General features: G+C 42.3%; 1 protein-coding gene and 1 long non-coding RNA gene across 9 annotated transcripts in view; one reads left to right on the forward strand and one right to left on the reverse strand.

Annotated features, from left to right (window-relative positions):
* Positions 1-20,515, forward strand: part of HTR1F (5-hydroxytryptamine receptor 1F) — a 197,381-nt gene that overhangs the window by 173,768 nt on the left and 3,098 nt on the right. For 3 of the 6 annotated variants that reach the window (XM_043509736.1, XM_038387798.2, XM_043509732.1), the window contains exons 4-5: positions 794-940; positions 10,630-20,229. In XM_043509736.1, coding sequence (XP_043365671.1) covers positions 10,668-11,762 — 1,095 coding nt within the window. In that variant the 5' untranslated portion in view covers positions 794-940; positions 10,630-10,667 and the 3' untranslated portion in view covers positions 11,763-20,229. Of the gene's footprint in view, positions 1-793; positions 941-10,629; positions 20,230-20,515 lie in introns of those variants that run through there. The other 3 variants (XM_043509740.1, XM_043509738.1, XR_006279507.1) reach the window with 2 other exon arrangements.
* Positions 1,314-20,515, reverse strand: part of LOC122459068 — a 28,998-nt gene continuing 9,796 nt past the window's right edge. The window contains exons 2-4 of one of the 3 annotated variants that reach the window (XR_006279519.1): positions 2,891-3,074; positions 2,406-2,485; positions 1,701-1,762 (exon numbers count right to left, since the gene is read on the reverse strand). This is a non-coding gene — a long non-coding RNA (uncharacterized LOC122459068). Of the gene's footprint in view, positions 1,766-2,405; positions 2,486-2,890; positions 3,075-20,515 lie in introns of all 3 variants that reach the window. The other 2 variants (XR_006279518.1, XR_006279520.1) reach the window with 2 other exon arrangements.

Here is a 20,515-nt window from a genome sequence, read left to right on the forward strand (position 1 = left end):
ATTTAACTAAAAAGGACCATCTTTCCTTACCACTACCTTCACAGGTTGGGGACCCCTTATTCGAAGTCAAGTGTTCTCAACCCCCTTACATTTTTTTTTTACTCTTGTACAGTAGAACCAATCCTAAGCCTGTTGAAGTTGTGTGTGTGTGTTCAAAAGGTTGACAGAGGATACTTGGACATGAAGGATAAGGTTGGGAGTGAGACGAAAAAATGTCTTTGCTTTAGATGATAATTTTTCAGTGCCTTTCATGACCCCTTAGGGTTCACAACCCACTGGTTACAACATAAATCAAGATGTTTTATGGTATTTCCACTTTTCAACCATCCCTGTTCCAGTTCAGTTGAGAATTGTGAGGGGCAGCCTCCTACACAATATAAAGTAAATCAGGTGGTTTACATAGATCCAAATTTCACAAACAGTGATCCATGGAGGGCTGGTTGGTTAACAGGACCTGGCTCTCCTCCTTGTTTTTTCTCCGCCGGCTCAGAACAGATGGCACAGGGAGATGAAACGAAGAGCAAACACAGCGTGACTAATTTTTTTCCCCAAAAAAACAAACAGTCAGGCATGCATCAATACTTTCCCAATATTATTATTCCATGTAAGCAATTGCTGTAGTTGCCACAGAGGTGGGAGGGGAGATGAGTCAGACTATCACAAATGTGAGGGGCAGTATCCCTGAGGCACTATCTCTCGTAAGAGCCCATCCAGGCTAAAACACCAAACAGTTTGAGAATGCTTGTTGTACACAGTTATCACATTCTTGCTTGAAGATGCTCTTTTGTTACAGATGGGGAGCGGTCACTAATCCCTGAAAATTACCCCAGCAGGCACTCCGCCATGGTACATGTCTGAGTAGACTAAGAAAAGACTGTCATGAAAAGACAGCCAGGATTACATCACTCCATAGTACCCACAGCTTCAGTACAACATGAAGGTGAGTTCACTAGCCATCGGCAACTGCCTCTGTTCTTTTTCTGTTGGCTGAAAGTGAGCATTTAAAGGAGTTGTCTGAAAAGGAACACTTTTTACAGTGTCTCTGCCCCAACACACATTGACGAGAAATTTGTTAGCTAGATTTACAGTCCTATTGTATAGATACAAAAAATACCTGAAGGGGGTTTGTTATCTAGTATATTACCCCAGACATCAGAGCGCGGCGGACTTCAAGTCAATAGCTCATGGATTTGTACATCTTGCATGGGAGGCATTCTCAGGGGACTCTAGCCTTTACTTTCACCTCTTGGTACACTGGCTTTCAGAGGCCATGCAATGTGCTGCTGTTACTCAGGCTTATCACAAGAGAGTGATTTGATGATGAAGTTCTTTATTATCTTTAGTTGACACTAGTTCTGCTGATACGTGTCTAGTTTTACAGTTATTTTTGGTGTATGGGCCTAGAAGGCCACCATAGACCCATTTCTGCAAGATGAAAGGATAAATAATTCCAGTTAAGTGAGGCTCAGCTGTGAGAGCTAAATTGGTTTTGCAGTATTGTTCTTCTAGCTGGCCAGTAAATTTTAGGACCAAAATCTACTACCTAGAAATGCAGACAGCAGCTGATGTGCCCTTGAACATTCCTCCGAATACCAGCAGGAGAAAAGCTAATAGCAGAGGGGTTTCCCCCATCTGGTTAAAGCCAGATTCAGCTTCAGTACCTGCCTCGAGAATATTTGTTTTAAAGCTATTTGTGAAGTGTTTCTCTAGAAATGCGGGCAGCAGGAGAGGTGTCCTTGAACATTCCTCAGATTACAATACTCTGCTTAAAAAAAAAAAGGCAAATGTTACTGGATAGCTTACTTTTGAGCAGGATAGTTCACACTGAGGAGAAGACTGGCTCTGGTCAGGATGCCATGGATGGCAGCTTCCTGACCCCTCCGTGCACAGGTACCTCAGATGTTCTCCGTCGCTCCTTGTCCAGGGGTAGAACTGTATGATGCCTGAGGACCAGGGGAATGGCAGAGTCTCCCAATCTATCATTATTTGGCTAAGCATTACCCTTCTCTCCCACCTTACATTGGGAGCTGGGTCTTAGGCAGGTGTGGGAACACGGTGATAAGTGGATTTGTGCCTCCTCAATAGAAATATTGTGGGGGCTGCTCTATGTTTCTAGCCCCCCCCCACCAATCACACACCGCCCCCTGAGGCACAAGCCCTGCCTCATTCTCAGGAACCAGGAGCAACTATCCCCAGACACCCTAACCTCCCCTCCTCTGCTCGACACTCTGACCCCACGTTCAAAAGCGAACTTCCACTGCTTCTGGGATTGATCACTCCAGGATGGAAGTGTTCTTGCTCCAGAGTTGCCCGCGCTGGTCTGGCTCTTCCCCCTTTGCTATTACAGTGGTACACACCAGAAACTAGTGAGCACCAGACTGAAGGTCAGGAAGGAGTTTACCCACTTGGCTTAGTCCAAAAGGGTTTTTTGCCTTCTAGTAAATTCCCGTCATCCCTTCTGTTGGGTGTGGTCCTCACTGGGCAACTGCCATTTGGGTGACAAGGATTTTTGTTTTGTAGATGTCTGGGCATGGGGATGGTCAAAATGCATCAGGCCCATTTTCAGAAGTGAGTTAGACTTTTAAGTGCCATGATAATTTTATCTTTTATTTACAAAAACTCATTTTAGGGCTGCTGTACAATATCGCTGTAAGTTATGTCAACTTTAGTTACGTAACTTACATAACTGAACTGGCATAACTTATCGCAGTGTAGATACCACTGTAAGTCTACCTATGTCGACAGGAGACACTCTCCCATCGACTTAGCATGTCTTCACCAGACCCATTAAATTGACACCGCTGCATCAATTGCAACGGTGCCCATTTAGCTGGTAGCGTAGACATGGCCTTAGTTTAGGTACCAGGGGGTGATTAGGTATTGAACTGACCTGATATCCAGAAACAAGGCTTAGGTCATCTACATCCTGGACCAAAGAAGCTAGCAATAGGACCAGCAGGAGGGCAGAATAGACCTTCATATGGGTATGGAGTCTTTCCTTCCTGGAGGGAGAGTAGTATGTAGGATTGACTCCTAAGGTATTGGGGAGACATGACTGCGCCTTAGGATGGGTCCTGTAGGGTTAATAAGGAAGAAAACAAGCACAGGGACAAGGTGTTCAATTAGTAGTTTGAATTTATCATTCTCAGGGGGGTATTTAAACTGCAGAAATTATTAGCCTCACTTTAGAGAGAAATTCTCTCCTATAGCCTTTTCAGCCCTAAAAATGTCCATAAAAAAAATACCTGTATAAGCTTCTTAATACAGTATCAGTTGCAGCCAGAAAATAGGGAATATTACTTTTAGGGGAAAAGACAGACTTAAACCTTTGAAGTATATTTAACCAGGCAATTTAGTACCATGCGGTAAAATATTTTCTGATCCTGGATTTTGCCCATGAAAAATTCCCTGCTTCATCCCTTAAACAAAAACTCAAATCCCCCTCGCGCACACACACCAACAACTGCATTTAAGTTGATAGGGTGGGGTGACATATCATGCAATATAGTTCTCCGAGCCCTGCTACCAGGAACTGCATATATCTTGTGAGATCAATAAATGTGAGGAGATCCCTTTGTCTTAGAAATATATTGCAGATAGTTTCTACTCGTTTTAAATGTGTTCCACTTGCAAATATTTTATTCTATGGTATGTTGTCTACAAAGAATCCTGTCTAGTTCTTTGGGTTTTTTCAAGTTGCTGTCGCTATGCCAGAAGTACAGCTGGTGCTTTACAGGAAATACAAAGTCAAGGAGCTTGATCCTCTTCTGTGCTGACCTCAGTCTGTGCAGCTGGTTGGGAGGCCGCTTTCAGCCTTTCCTGATCCAATGGTCAGCTAATTTCTGTAACTTCTATCAGCTGTTCCACTAGTCCAGGACAACTGAAGTACAGCCCTAGCATTCCCTCTACACTGCATGGGGGAAGCTGGTGGTGCAAGTTTCTGGCCCTGCGCGTCTGTGCTTTTCAACACTGGGGGATTCCTCTACCTCAGAAGCTCAAAACTGCCTTCTAGGCTGATAAAAGTCTTTGTTTAGAGTTTAGTGCTCTATAATATCAATCATCTAGATTATAAACAGAAGAGACAGCAGGGATGGTCACTGTTGGGAAACATGAAGATAGAATTAATCTCACTATTCCATGTGATTTTGTATCTGTTGCTGTACATCCAAAGTTACTAGCAATGATAGGTACACCACCTATAAGGGTAAAACATTTAGATTAAACTTCTTAATGCATCAGTAAATTGCATGTCTGATGTACATAAATACATACTTTGCAGAGTAAGATGCTCTGTGGGTTTCCTGTAGGTGCAGGTAGGGTAACCAGACAGCAAGTGTGAAAAATCAGGACAGGGGCTTGGGGTAAATGGTGCCTATAGAAGAAAGACCCAAAAAATCAAGACTGTCCCTATAAAATCAGGACATCTGGTCATCCTAAGTGCAGGCAGCCTACTGAATGATATGCCATGACTCAAAACAGTCATTTGCCGCATCAAAGGACATTCATAAAGACACTCAACCAGAAGTTGCCTTAGCTAGGACTGCATATGTGGATTGGTTCACCTTGAGGCATACCATGTCTGTTGTACAAAAGAACAAGCTGAAACCTGTATTAGGAGCCCAATCCTACAGCCCTGACTCACATGAGTCAAGTCTGCAAGCTCAGGCCCTTTATTTGCCAAGAAATGACTGAGTAAACTTCTCTTGCAGATGTTGTGCCAAGTAACAGGGTTTACACATTTGTAAGCCATTAAAAGCTATGCACTATGAATTGTATGTAGCAAGTTAAAAAAAGGAGTATGTGTGGCACCTTAGAGACTAACAAATTTATTTGAGCATAAGCTTTCATGAGCTACAGCTCACGTCTTCGGATGCATGCAGTAGAAAATACAGCAGGGAGATTTTATATACACAGAGTACATGAAACAATGGGTGTTACCATACACACTGTAACAAGAGTGATCAGGTAAGGTGAGCTATTACTGGAAGGGGGGACCTTTTGTAGTGATGATCAAGGCGGGCCATTGGGATCTTGGGAGACAGGCCAGTCCTTGCTTACAGACAGCCCCCCAACCTCAAGCAAATACTCATCAGCAACCACACAACAAAAACACTAACCCAGGAACCTATCCTTGCAACAAAGCCGGTTGCTAACTGTGTTCACATATCTATTCAGGGGACATCATCATAGGCCTAATCACATCAGCCACATCTACCAATGTGATATATGCCATCATGTGCCAGCAATGCCCCTCTGCCATGTACATTGGCCAGACTGGACAGTCTTTACATAAAAGAATAAATGGACACAAATCAGACGTCAAGAATTATAATGTTTCAAAACCAGTCTGAGAACACTTCAATCTTTTTGGTCACTTGATTACAGACCTAAAAGTGGCAATTCTTCAACAAAACAACTTCAAAAACAGACTCCAACGAGAGACTGCTGACTTGGAATTAATTTGCGAACTGGACACAACTAACTTAGGCTTGAATAAAGACTGGGAGTGGCTGTGTCATTACACAAAGTAAAACTATTTCCCCATGTTTATTCCCCCCACCCCCTTGTTCTTCAGACCTTCTTGTCAACTGCTGGAAATGGCCCACCTTGATTATTACTACAAAAGGTTTTAATATATCTCCCCCCCACTGGTAATAGCTCACCTTACCTGATCATTCTCATTACAGTGTGTATGGTAACACCCATTGTTTCATGTTCTCTGTGTATATAAAATCTCCCCACTGTATTTTCTACTGCATGCATCCGATGAAGTGAGCTGTAGCTCACAAAAGCTTATGCTCAAATAAATGTGTTAATCTCTAAGGTGCCACAAGTACTCCTTTTCTTTTTGCAGATACAGACTAACACGGCTGCTACTCTGAAATATGTAGCAAAGTTATTTAGTATAAAGGATGCAGTAGAGGATAAATATTTCCTGGAATAAAATACATTAATACTTGCAAGGCATAACAGAGTTAAACGTAGAGGTATGGCTCTCCCAGCAACATGTCCCTGTGATGTATGTGTTTGCTTGGTATTGCTGGACATGCTGTTTACTGCAATACTTTAATATACCTGCACACAGGAAGCCAAGATGAAATCATAGGGAAAAACTTGCAATCAACAAGGTTTCTCCCAGGATTGTTAGTGTTTATAGCAGGAAAGTAAAATAATTCCATGACTCTGGATAAACCTTCACCTTGGAGGTTAACCTTAATCTATAACACTGGGGGTGGAGCTCCACCTTCTCAAAGGCATCCTGAACCCATGTTCCACTAACAGCCATGTTAAGTTTTCTGCATCAAATGTAAACAGATGTGGGGGTAGAGGAGAGAAGGGGAACTCCTGTACAAGATTGTGAAAATTTGCCCACTTTCCAGTTGTTGGTTTTTTTGGCTCCCCATTAGACAGATTTGGTATGTCACATCTGTTAATACACCCCATTATATACATCTTTTCTTGATTACATTGTACTGTATATGCATTTTCCATATGCATCCTACATATTGCCAGTAAGGTAAAATGCATGGACTCGCATAGTAAAACACTGTACCTACTGTCATTACACTACAAGTCATTGCAGTGCAAAATAAAAAATAATAATGGCCTTTCCTAGAACTGGATGCTTCCTCAGGGCAGCAGTACTAGTATCCACAGTAACAGTGGATTCAAATGTGAATGTTCTCAGTGAATTGCAGCTTCTCCACCCCCCTCCCCACACACATAGGGTTGAGCGAGGCTTTGGTCTAAGTGCCAGAAACTTAATATCAATTGAATTAGCAAATTCATATTTTAATAGCAGTTTTGTAAAATACTCCTAATTGCATTAACATTTATTGTAGCAGGGAAAATACAAAGCTAACTAGCAGGGATTCTTGAGCTGATTGTGAGGAAGAACATACAGCATCTGCTACAGGGTATTGCATTAAGTCTTTCAAATATCTGCTACTGTCTTTTACCATTGCCCTTTAAAAATGGAACACAGTTCCTTATATGTGAAAAATCTCTCCATGCAGCTAGTATACCATTGACTAATGGATACTGTAACCTTGGTCCCTCTCTCAAAGCATGGAGTTCAAGGCCACTTTTGTCAAGCTTGCAAGAAGCTTGGATTTTGAAAATAATTTTGTATAAGTACATAGAGTGTGTTGGCTTTACTTTCTCCGTAATCACTTTTACCATGTGAACCCTGTTCAATACAGCCTGAACACAGATGGTTTGTTTTGACTCATCCACAGATGAAGAGGTTCCCATAAAATGCTCTGTATATTGTGTAAGGACCTATGTCATAAATAGGGCCTTGCAAGTAGCCTCTGCACTGTGATAAATTTTCACGCCAAGACCTGGAAGTTGAAGTTGACCACTCACGCAAGTGTGATCCCATCGCAGTAACAACAAAGCCTGCACTTAGCCCTATGTTCAGTAACATTAAAGCATCTGGAAACACCAACTGAGATTAGGTAGTGTACACTTTTCAGGGCAAGGATTATATATATATATATATATAGGAAAGGGTGGGAGAATGGAAATAGTGTCAGAGCGGGTCAGGAATTTTTCCTTCCTGGAGAATGCAGATTCATCATAGAATATCAGGGTTGGAAGGGACCTCAGGAGGTCATCTAGTCCAATCCCCAACTAACTCATCCCAAGCAGGGCTTTGTCAAGCTGGGCCTTAAAAACCTCTAACATCAAAACTATGTTTCATGAAAGCCTCTCTGTTTCAATGAAATCATCAGGAATGTGTCTCAGTTCCAGGATGGAATTCCTGCTCCAAGTGAGAGGAGACACCCAACCCAGAATCACCAATAGCCTAGGGCACTCACCTTGGATCTGGCTCTTCCACATCCCAAGTCCCTGCATTGCCTGATTAAGAGCAGGGACTTTGAACCTGGCTCTCCCAGCTCAATGCCCTAACCACTAGACTATTGCCTATTCTGAGGCAGGTATCTTGGTGCATGAGTCATGGTTTTGCCACAAATTTTTTTAAAAGGCTCTGTTCTGATCCGATGTGGAATAAAAACAAGTTTTGAAACCTCTCTTTTACAAAATGGAATTCTTGTTTCCCAGCCATGCCTACCCGTCACCATTGTGCTTTAGTTTCCCTGAGAGATTGTGACTTTCCCAAATTCACACAAGAAGCCTGTGGCGGAGCAAAAAGTTGATTGATTTGAATTTAGCATATTGATACCCAAGGCTAAGACATCCTGGAAGTGTCTATTATACAGTGTGCTAGCTGTTCAGTGCTGTCCAGTGCCCAGCTGGGCCTGTATAAATTCCAATGACTTAAACAGTGTTGGGAAAATTGCTGTTAACCTTGCTGTTGAAACTGATCCCATCCCATTCTGCAGCAAAATCTATGCACTATATGCAACATATGCAAAAGCTGTAACGCAAGAAGCCCACAGGCCTGTATCTTCTAAGGCTTGGCTTAAGCTAAAGCATTTACATATGCTAGGCTGTGGCACTTGATCCAGATAATGAACTAGGCCAATCTCTAACTAGAAAAGAACCAAAAGGGCCTCCGGAAGAGTCCCTAGCAGTCCATTATATGCACCCTCCACCCTGAAAAAGTCCCTAGTCAAAACACTGCCACAGCAAACCGCAGATCTTGATAAGATCTTGATAATAATACAGTGCGTCAGCACTCTGTTAGTTATGAAACTGCCCTTCCATTAATTCCTTATAAGGCTTTATTTAGAATGCTTGAGTGGTAAGGAAATGTATCATTTGGCTTGAATTTGGACCTATATAAGCCTGGTATTATAGGGGCAGGGCAGAGAGAGACCAGGGTGGTACCTGCATGTGACCATCTCAGTCTCCTTCTCCCTGCATGCTTGTATTCAATAAGGACCTCAAACTGTTTGAACCAAATAGATGGTGTGACTCGTTTTCCACAACAACAGGTTCACCAGCCTAGTATGCTAGGAAATCCAAGAAGCCTTGCCTGCAGAGCTTGGTATTTTCAAAAGATCCAACCCCACGTGGCATGAGCAGGTGGATGGCTGTCTAACCTATAGCTGGAAGTCACCAGCTGGAAGGCAAATCTAGTTCATACTGCCAGGACACATTGTCTCAGATGCTGCTAGATTAGTTGGTACACCCTAGTTATGCAACAGCAACATCTGAACTGGTATTAATAGTGCTCTACTGGAAGTGCAGTTCAACCATAGCAGAGTTTATAAATCACCAAGTACAAACAATGGGTAAATTGCCAGAAGGACAACAGGAAAAGGACAGATCTTAGCTTAGCTGAGAAGATGCCTCTCTAAACAAAAGAGAAGACTCCCAAGAAGATATATATGCACCACGAGTGCAGTAGGAGGGCTGTTGTAGTGCTGTAGAAACTAGCAGGTATTAAACTATCCACATAAGCCTGTGCAAGATGGGACCAGTAGAGAAGCGTACACAGTGCTGTTTTAGTAAGGAGACATACTGTCATTATTCTCCCATAAAGCTCCTGCAGTATGTTCTCAGGGCAAATCTAGCAGGAAGAATGCGCAGCCCATCATCTAAGGAAACCCAGACACCATTTCTGAGAATCTACCTATGCCACTTTTCTTAATGATAGATCTCTCTCGTACTCCAGTGGCTCCTACATAAAGCATGCCCTACCTTTCCAAACCTATTACTCAAGTTTCATTACTTACAAATTGCTTTTTGCGAGCTGGTAATTTAGTAATAATATCAGGCAGTCTGAAATGCATAAGACAATTGACTATGTTGGATAGTTAAAGCTTTCTGAGGTAAGACCAGTTGCTGGACATCATCAAGCCCAGTTCTCTCAAATCCTCTCACCAAGAAATACATGGAGAAAACAGTTCTTAAAAGCAATTAAATGAGTTTTGTTCAACTAAAATAACTACACTTTATTTCACTAGTAAGTCCCTAAAAGATTACTAGCCCCATAATACTTCTGCTAATTACCATTGCTTCAGAAGGTTTTAACACAATACTGGTGTGAAGGTGAAGGAAAAATGTTTCTGTTCATTTAAAATAAATTGGGAGTTTATATATTTTTAAAGGGAGAGATGAATCATTATGTTTAAAGTATGAACTATACATACATATGCCAATTTTCTGTTCATAATTTAGGTACTTTTGCAAACTGTACCCAGCCTAAAGTAGGTTTTAAAATGTATTTTCTTAGTATTTAAGTGCAATATATTTTCCTTGCTAAACTTTCTCCTGCACAACTTCTAATAGTATGTAAACTAACCCTTGTTTACTTTTATGTGAGGATATGGTTTGTGTCTGAGCTCAGAAAACCTATGGGGCTTTCAGTGGGACATTGGGCATATCTGCACCTGAGCTGGAAGGTGTCATTTCCAGCTTGCAAAGACATTCCATCTCTCTCTGATCAAGCTAGCACACTAAAAATAGAAGCGTATCTGCAGCGGTAGAAGAGGTAGCCGCTCAAGTAAGGACCGCTGGTCTTGGTTGGGATTATACTCAGGGCAGTTAGCTGCTCCTGCCACCACAACTACACTCAGACTTTCTAGCTCCAGTGTAGACAGACAGATTCCTAAGTCACTTTTGTAAATGGGACTTAGGCACCTTCTAAAATGTTGCCTGTTGTCTTTCCTGAAGACCTTATGGCACACTTTCTAAATTGTGTTTCCTTTTCCATAGGTGTCTTCCTTGGTTAAACATCATCTTTAAAAGGAAACATGGATCCCATAAACTCAACTGAACAAAATTACACATCAGAAGAACTATTTAAAACAGTGACATCAAAGATTCTTGTTTCATTTACTCTTTCTGTGCTGGCACTAATGACAACGGCCATCAATTCTCTAGTGATGACTGCAATAATTGTGACAAAGAAGCTCCATCACCCTGCCAACTATTTAATCTGCTCCCTTGCAGTCACTGATTTTCTAGTTGCAGTCCTAGTGATGCCCTTCAGCATTGTGTATATTTTGAAGGAGACCTGGATCATGGGACAAATAATGTGTGACGTTTGGCTAAGCGTTGACATTATGTGCTGTACCTGTTCTATCTTGCATCTCTCTGCTATTGCTTTGGATCGGTACCGAGCAATCACAGATGCTGTGGAGTATGCCAGGAAAAGAACACCAAAACACGCAGGCATCATGATTGCAGTGGTATGGATCATATCCATTTTTATCTCTATGCCTCCTTTGTACTGGAGACACCAGACAACCAGCAAAGATGATGAATGCATCATCAAACACGACCACATAGCTTTCACTATTTACTGCACATTTGGAGCCTTTTACATCCCACTGGCATTGATTCTGATCCTTTATTATAAAATCTACAAAGCAGCAAAGACATTTCACAGAAGGAGTGTAAGCCGCATTGTAAGAGAGGAGATAAATGGACAAGTCCTCTTGGAACCAGGTGAGAGAAGCACCAAATTGGCTTTGACGCACTACACAACAGATAAAACATCTGATCCCTCGGCAGACTTGGATAAAATCCATATCACATTGCGAAGCCCTAAATCAGAGTCCAAGCAAGAGAAAACCTGGAAAAAACAAAGAATCTCCAGCACGAGAGAAAGAAAGGCAGCAACTACCCTGGGCTTGATTTTGGGCGCATTTGTGATCTGCTGGCTCCCCTTTTTTGTAAAGGAAGTTGTTGTCAACACCTGTGAAAGATGTCACATTTCAGAAGAAATGTCCAATTTCCTGACATGGCTGGGATACATCAATTCTCTTATTAACCCACTAATCTATACAATCTTTAATGAAGACTTCAAGAAAGCATTTCAGAAGCTTGTGCAATGCAAGCAATGACAGAGTATTTGGTCTTCTAACACTGAACCTGAAAAGAGATTCTTTTAAAATGTATATAATTTATAAGACTTCTAAAGAGAGACATTTGTTGTGTTTAGGAAAGACATACACATTCCTTTTTATCAGTTGCACCTTGCCATGTAAGCTGTAAAAAGAGACAGATTCTCTGTGGTCAATGTTGTGCTAGGAAAGGAGAGGTTCTGTATGGCCCCAATCCTGTATAGAGACTTACGCAGCTGCTTAGCTTTAAGCACACAAGTAGTCTCAGTCAACCACTTACATGCTTAAAACTAAGCTCATTCATAAGTCTTTGCGGGATCAGAGCCTAAAACGTCACTCGCTGCTCATACTACAAGGCTAAATGCTGCGTTGCTTTGCGTAGGCAAAACTTACTGCCATTGATGGGTGTTTTGATCAAGTAAAACACAGCCAGGATTTGGTCCATAAAGCATTTGTTAAAAAGGGAGAACACCCCTTTTCATTAAGGGCTTGATCATACCATTTAGGCACAGGTCTGCAGTGGGGGCAGTGTGGAGCCACCTTGTCCCACCCTAGGCAGGGGCCACTCTTAGGATATGCATCATCCTGCCAGAGCCTGCTGGGGTGCAGCTATTGCGCTGACTCCTCACACCGCCCTTTGGGATGAAGTGCACCTGCAGGCAAGCACCACTGCCCCCTTGCAGCACAGCAGGCTCTCCAGCTGTCCACGCGCCTCGGCAAAGGTAGTCCACTGAGAACAAGCGTTTGTGTGATCTCCATGGTCTCTCACACAAAGGACAGTTGCAGTCTTGACCTAGATAAGATGAACAGCCAGCCAGAGCGCCTAGGATAAGGGGAGTACAGTTCCTTGTTTAAATGGTGACAAGTAGCAGCAACCCAAGGGTCTCTAAAGTGTCAGATTGCAGCTGGCCACGGTCTGGGGGTGCAAGTGGCAAGGAAGGTGTAAAATGCCTCCCTGCTTGAGCCTCCTTCCCCACTGACAGGCACAGCCCCAGCCCAGGGGCGCTGCAACAATTTTTATAGTGAGGATGCAAGAGCCATTGAACCAAAATGTAAACCCCATATATGATGGAATCCATGTCAAGCTCAGGTGTGCGGCAGCACCCCTCGTTCCAGCACCTAGGGTACGCAGGGAAACTACCACCCCTGAAAGACTGTTAGTTGCACCCCCAATGCAGGTCTGTGGCAAAAGCCACAACAGAGCCCCTTGTTAGACTGTTTTAAAAACTTCAGACCAGTGGCTCATACCCTTTCAGGACTAAATATACCCGTATGCCAGGCTAAGCCATTGGCTTTATTAGCCTGTGTTCACTGCCTACCACATCCAATTGTGTCTTCTAACTGCCACTGGAACTTGGGCTACTGCTAATGTCAAAGGCAAGAGTGCAAGCAGCAGCTAGCTAGCACAGGCCACGGTAGTTTAGGACATCTGTTACAAAAGCCTGAAGTACAGTACTTGGTACCCATACCCTTGGTTTGAAGAACTGTTGCTTCTATAAAGCATTGCTCATCTTTAATTTTAAGAGACATATTGCACTTAAAGTATTAGACAAAAAATCCTGAGTGTAACCAAAGGAAAGCAGTGTTGTTTTTCTTGTATTCTGAACTCTAGAATTAACAGCTTTTGTATTTTGTCAGCTAGTTACCAGCTGAAACCGCAACATAAAAAAAAAGGCATTTCTTGCAAAACAACTATTGGATTCAAAGCTTGTTGTGTTTAACTTATGTTTCTGCCACTTTGAATGTATTGACAGTGTTCCTGCTTCCACACCAAGATTTGATTGAGAGGTTACTCAGACGTGTCAGACTAGCAACTGCACATTTGCCTCACTATTGATTCCAGCCCATAGATCCACCAACTTGCCTCAGAATCCAACTCAAAGCTTAGCTATACCATCTATGTAGCTGAGTTAGATTTTAAAAAACACTAGGATATGACAGAATGGATTGTGGCTGCATATAAATACTTTTCATGCTCCAGGTAACCCAAAGTATTGCAGTGAGTATACACTGACTCAGCAGACACTCTGACCTTAGCAACAGTCTGTAATGTCCAAATCCATTATGTTGGAAGAGAACATCACTTGTCCCCTACTCTCTGCAAACAGTGTCATGGAATCCAACTTTCAAAAAGACAAACCACCAAAGGCATCTCCCTATAACATTTCAATGGAAGGATTTCACTTCCAACAGTGCAGTGCTTCCGGACTACCACCATCTCCAGCGTGGATAGCCTGGGGTGGGTCTTGAACCCACGAGCTGCTAACCCAGAAGTCAGAGTGCTACTACCCGAGCAGTCTGTGGTGGATACCGTCCTTTTTCAGAGCTGTTGCTGTGGGCCAGAGTATATTATTTTCACTTATAAGGAACTTGGTGACACATTGTGAAAGCAGATGAGAGACAAAAATAGGTATTGCTGTTGAGGAGAAAGGTACTGAAGCTATCAGATCTAAATACAATGGCTCAGGCTCAAAGAATGGAACAATATACAGATAAAGAGAGTTGTCATTTTTGCATCTTGCTAGTAGTATACACTAACTCCAATTAAGTTGCTAAACAAGATGCAGAGGTGGTTTCCTTGTATTGTTTTCCCAGCGCTTCATCTGCTTATCATTGAACACACCAGTAGTGTAAGATGTGATGCCAACAAATTTATGGTAATTAGTGGGTAATTTTAACAAAACAAAACAAAAAACACACCCCACTTGCAGATCATGGCGTACCATTTTTTTAGTGGCTAGCTGCTTCTCATCACTTGCAGTTCTCTAACAGAGTCCAGGATCTCTGTCCTCATACACACACACAAGTTGTTTCACCTCTGGTGTTTCTCCAGCATGCTCTCTGTGTGTGGGTGTGGGGGTGTGTGTGTGTGTAAAAGTTTCATTTCTTCTTTGACTGAAATAGTTCTGGATCGGGGGATTCAGTACCTCTGCTGTATACAGCCTTGTGCTTTCACTCACACACGAAAGTACACCAATAGCAGTAGGCATACCCTGGCCTGACGTTTTGCTAACAGAATGGGCTACCTCGGTTTTACATTTCATTTTTTTTTAAATGCATGATTTTAGGCATCCAACTAAAATTTGACTGCACTTAAGTCTTACTGAAATTTTACCCTGTAACCTGCCCCATGAAAAGGTTCTTAGTAAATGGGAAAAAGTGTATGTGTAAGGATATATATATAAAATCAAAATAGTAAGCTTTTTATAGCCCCCTCCCCTCATTCTCTGTCTGGAGTAATTGATAGCAGTAGTAGGTTGTCATCCTCTTTGTGGACCAGCACTTGAGGGGGATAGACACAAGGGATTTCACAGCTCTTTGTTGGCAGTAGAGAAAGGGTGAGACTCAGGAACTTTGGGTTCCATTCCAGATTCTGGTGGGGAGTGGTCTCTCATAGGCACAGGCTTCTCCCCATTCCATCAAGTGTGACCCCTTCTGCTAGGAGGGGGGTCACAGTTGGATCAGCTCCACCCCTCTAAACTGTCTTGTCTCTTCCACACCCCTGGCTCCTTGTCCTAGTCTCCTTGCCAAGCCAGTCCCAGTTCCTCCCTTCCTTCTCCCCTTCCCTGGCTTCCAGTCCGTGTCTCCCTTCCTGGGTTCAGCATCTAATCTGTCTCCCACCGCCTCCTGGCTTTTTGTCCTGGCAGTCCCTGTTCTCCCCCCACACTCCAGTGCCTTGTCCAATCTTTCTTCCCTCTCTCACGACTTCCTAGGTCCAGTCTCCTTGTCCAAACAGTCCCAGTCTTTCCCCCACCTCCTCCTCAGATCTCAGTGTTTCTACCCATGACCTAGCCAACTGCCTCACGGTTCCTTTCTCTCCTCCTGTCCACCCCATTTCCCTCACCAGGGCTTAGTGTCCTTGCCCAACCAGTCCCAGTGCTCCCCCTCCCCAAACTCGCAGTCAGCTTGTCTCCCCTTCTGCAGTCCCAATCTCCTTTTCCTAGTCTGCTGTTTGTCCCCTCTGCTTTCAAATCAGGCATCTATCTCGCCTCCCACCACTGCCTGGGCACAGACCGGGAGGAGGGGAGTGTCACAGGCTCCCTGCTCTTTAAAGCAGCTGCCCATCCTGACCCCCAACCTGGAGGATTAATTAGAGGGAAAATTCAGCTTTGATGCTGTAGACCTGAGCAAGCTCAGTTCTGTGGGGATGGCTCAGATGCCATCTGATCAGCAATAGGAGCCGTGAGAGGCTGGAGGATGCTCAGTGTGCATGGAATCTTTAATGTTAATAGTAAAAATCTCCGAAGTCTGAACATGTGAACTGTGATTTTTCAAAGGCTTAGAACTAGGCTGGGATGGAATAGATGTAATTGGTAAACATTCGTTTTACTGTGTATACACCAAACAAACAATACTGATGATCATTGAAATGTACAGATAAATACCATTCTCTTTCTTTGCCTGAGAACACAGTTTTGCTTTTTATATGTTGACAATTTGTGTTTTAACAGTTAAAGCTTCAGCTTTTGGATTCTCAACATCTACTGTCAATTGTGGAAAATGGGAGGAGGTCAGATCACAACAGTGAACATTTATATCTATAAAATCTAGAAATTAACTGATATAACCCATCCACACTATGAAAAAAAATAAAAATTGAATTCTGCCAAGCCTTATGCCTTGGCTACATTTGGATGGATTTTCACAGGGATAGCAAAAGGGACATCCTTGACACCAGCCACCTCCTTGTACATTTCAAGTCCCTGCCCTAAAGCATGGCCACTAGAACTTTTCAAAGAAAAAAATCTCAGCAATTTAACATGTGCAAAACCAACATTTTTCCTAGCCTCATTCTCAGAAATACCTGAACCCTTTTGGGTGAAATTTTCCAGAAATATTCAGCCTGAGACACCTACCTCAGATGGAACATTTTAGCCCAAACGGTTAAGGTTTGATAAAGGTAAAAGCAATTAAAAACAGTGTCTTATATTAGAAAGTGCCAGGCAACCTTAAGAGATAGTGCTACTAGCTCCTGCTATTCTGAAACAATTTGGAATACTAAACAGTTGGTTCCCAGTTTAAATTCATTTTTACTGTAAAAAATGAAGTAATTGAAAAGGCCACACCTAGTATGTGAGAGCAGGTAGTCTCAGTTGGGTCACTTTTTCCTCTCCCCAGGTTGCTTTATTGTTCTTTTTCTCCCTGAATGTCTCCCTTATCTCACTTATAAGGGCATGAAGATTTGTGTGCACGTTTATTTTAGTGATGAGGTCTCACTTGTATACCATTGTCAGCTGGGGCACAATTGCATCAAGAGAGACACCCATCCAATCAGTCAGAGTGTGCTTTTGGACAATCAGGATCTGCAGCCATCTTCTAAACTCTTAATGCCATTATTTGCAGTATTAATAGTGCCATCTTTGTAACAATGAGAGGAAAATCACTCAACATATTATACCTGTCAGAATACACTTGGTCTTTGCTGTCCTTGTGACTATGACAGTATAAAACCCTGGTTGTGGCAGTGTGAGGGAAGATTCCTTTCCCCCCCCTATACAGGGTATGTGAAAAGGACCATTAGAAACCTTGTAAAGATTAAAGGCAAATATTTAATGCTACATTACTACGGGTCAGATCCTGCAACGGCCAAGCGGTTTTGCCCAAAGCAGCAAACCCATTGAATTTTAGGGATCAGGATTATGTAGGGCACCCACTCTTTTGGCCCTGTGCCACTTCCTCTAGCTCCGAGAGTGCAGCGGCAGTTTTTTCTGGGCAGCCATAAGCAAAGACAATGAATCACACCTCCCGCATCCCCCCCACACACAAAATTATACATGGATACATGCGTACCTCATCCTGGATCGATCCCTGCTGACACAGATACGTTACAAAGATGTCTGCCCACCGATATCCCCAGATTCAGTCCACATCAGACCTTCTTGCCATTATGGCCACACATTTGAGAAGCAGAGGGGTAAGTTAGGAGTTAGCACATAGCGCAGAGGGTAGATGTACAGGTTTGGTCTTGGAGTGTTTCTTCGTGCACCAACTGTGGGTATGCAAAACCCCACAATGCACCACATGGGCCAGCGTGGGATTGGTCTCTCAATAAAGGGGCATAGTTAGATCCAAGTTCTAAGCCTTCCAGGGTTGCCAACTTCAGGGTGCACTTAGGTCACATTTTCATGCTTTTTTGTGCAATCATGTGGGTTATAAATATTTTTGGAAGTGAAATTTCATTCTCTTGTGTAGCTACCTGGCTCAGGGACTTTATGACATATTAGGAGATTTTCAAGACTTAGAAAACTTGATGCAGCACAGTTTTGCCAGGAGGCACCAGGTTACAGATTTTGATCATACAAAATGGTGCAGAAGGAAGTCAGTAACGTCAGTGTGAATAATGCGGCACTAAACAGAAACTCATCTGTGTCAAAATTATCTGGTGCCAAAACTTGTAGCTGAGCAACTCAGTAATGTTATTGGAGCAAAGTAACACTAGTACAATCTTATTGAATCTGGAGTCTCAAAAAACAGAGGCTTCCCCTATCTCTTATGTTCCAATCAATTTTTATTTCAACTATAAACCTTCAAGCCCCTGAAGACATTTCTAACAAACATTTTTGGATAAAAGAACAGTTGGCCTGGTTAATTAAATAGCTGACATACTAACTGCATATTAAAATTCTTGAGACAGAGTAATGCCAAAAAAAGTATTTAAGTGGTGAATCACATCAGTTATTTGAGTGATGGTATTTTTAATACAGTAATAGTTCAAATCACTTGAATCCATGTTTTAGGGAAGGTATAATTTTAGCTCCAGTTCTGAAGATATAAGAAGTTGCTACATAAAAAATGAACAGCATTAGCAATTGTGTTCTCCTCTCCACTTATAGCCCAAGATGGCTTATAGGTCCATAGTAACTTGTTACCATCCCAAAATTAAATGTTGCTTTCTTCTTTCTATATATCCATTGCATTGAAATTCAAGTTAATCTTTATCCTTTAGCTTTTTAAAAACAGCAGTTACTCCTTTTTATAGCACTAGTTAAACAATTAAGGTGCAATTAGAAGAACTAATAATCTTCATGCTTTAGGATATAACCAGTGGTAGACAATTTTTGCAATATCTAGATCTTCATTGGCAACACCCCAGCATTTGAAGGTTGCACCTAATTAGTGGTGCCTGCTAGTGGCCACTCTACTTAAAATTAGTTTCCATTATATTACAGAGCTCCAAGGAACAGTCTTCAACTATTCGAGCTAAAAGATCAGCCCTAAGAGGTCTCAAGTTCTTTCTATGCTGCAAACGGCTGATGGAAGATGACATTTTCTGCCACTTGAATACGCAAGCACACAGATCCTGAATCAGTGGGAACAAAGGGGGATCTCTAGCCACCCACAACAAAAACTGCCACATATTACAACCTATTTTCTTCAAATGAAAACATTATGCAATTTAAGGGGGCACAATGCTGAAGAATCTGAAGTGGTAGTACAGCAGCCAGCCAGTTCTAAACATGGGGAAAGACAAATAAGCATGAAATACGAAATTCAAATTAGGCTATTTTTTTTTAAATAACCTGTATCTCAACAATACTTTGATGGATTTTTCTTCCATTTTTGCCTTCAGGTTAAATCTGATCATTTCCAATATCCCAAATCAATTCTCCAGGCGAGCAATCTATTGCAGCTAAAACTGAACTTTACATTAGAAGATTGTTGCAACCTCAACTATTGAGAGTCTGTTATCTCCCCATAATTTCACTTTATGATGTCAATGCACTGAAGAAATATTAAGTAACTAACCCTCACTGCCTCCCTTTGAGGTAGGTCGGTATCATCTCCGTTTTACAGTTGAGTGAAAAAGCACAGAAAAAAGGAAAGTTTAATGACCAACATTTTCAAAAGCTTGGACAGCAGCAAATAGTCAGTTGGGTACTATCCAAGAGGCTGAAAGATGGTGACTGGTCCACACCCAAGCTAACTGAGCAGCCAATGGCTTGAGCTTAGGCACCCAGTTAGGTGTCCCCGTGAACTCCTGAAAATGCTAAAGGTCTGCACCAGGTGCTCAAAAATTAATTGTACTAAGAGAATGGACTATGCCAGGAGGTGCAACAAAAGCTATTTAAATAGCAGCCCTGATGGATTGCTTGCAGTCTGTGCGCCCTTAAACCATGATGGTGCACAGAGCAATAACCCACAGATACACTGGAGAGAGAGAGAGAGAGAGAGAATGAATGAACACAGGATTAGTGAGGGTTTATAGAATTAATACAGGGGCTACATAAGGCTGGGAAGAGATGGAAAGGGCTGTGGCTGACGTACTCAACTTTTGGGAGACAGCAGGACAGCACTGTGGAGAGGCCGCAGTATCGCACCTAACCAAGTTCCATGTGTACATCATGAGGCATGGTGGATTTAAACTATTATACATTTTAAAAAATATATATTCTTTCAAATGAAACCTGTTTTCAATACAAAATGGGTTAAGGCCTACTCTACTTGTAATCTCTGAAGACATTTAAATAAAATATGCTGAACCCTTGAGCCTGTATCAAAAACGTTGCCTGCTTTCTAAAGAAAGAAAGAAAAAGAATGAATCAGGGGAAAGCATCTAAACTTTTGAAACAAAGCTCTATAAATATGGCACAATAGGTCTTTCATGAAGAGCTTGATCTGGTAGGGGACCCAGAGGCAGTGCTACTGGTGCAAGAAATTGGCAAAGTCATCACAGGCATTGGGACACAGCCTCTTACTCTAGGAGACACCAACAGGATCATCCACTTAGCCCAATTGGGTGGTCTCATTCTCCT

This window comes from Dermochelys coriacea, chromosome 1 (assembly GCF_009764565.3).
Source record: "Dermochelys coriacea isolate rDerCor1 chromosome 1, rDerCor1.pri.v4, whole genome shotgun sequence".
Classification (NCBI taxonomy): domain Eukaryota; kingdom Metazoa; phylum Chordata; order Testudines; family Dermochelyidae; genus Dermochelys; species Dermochelys coriacea.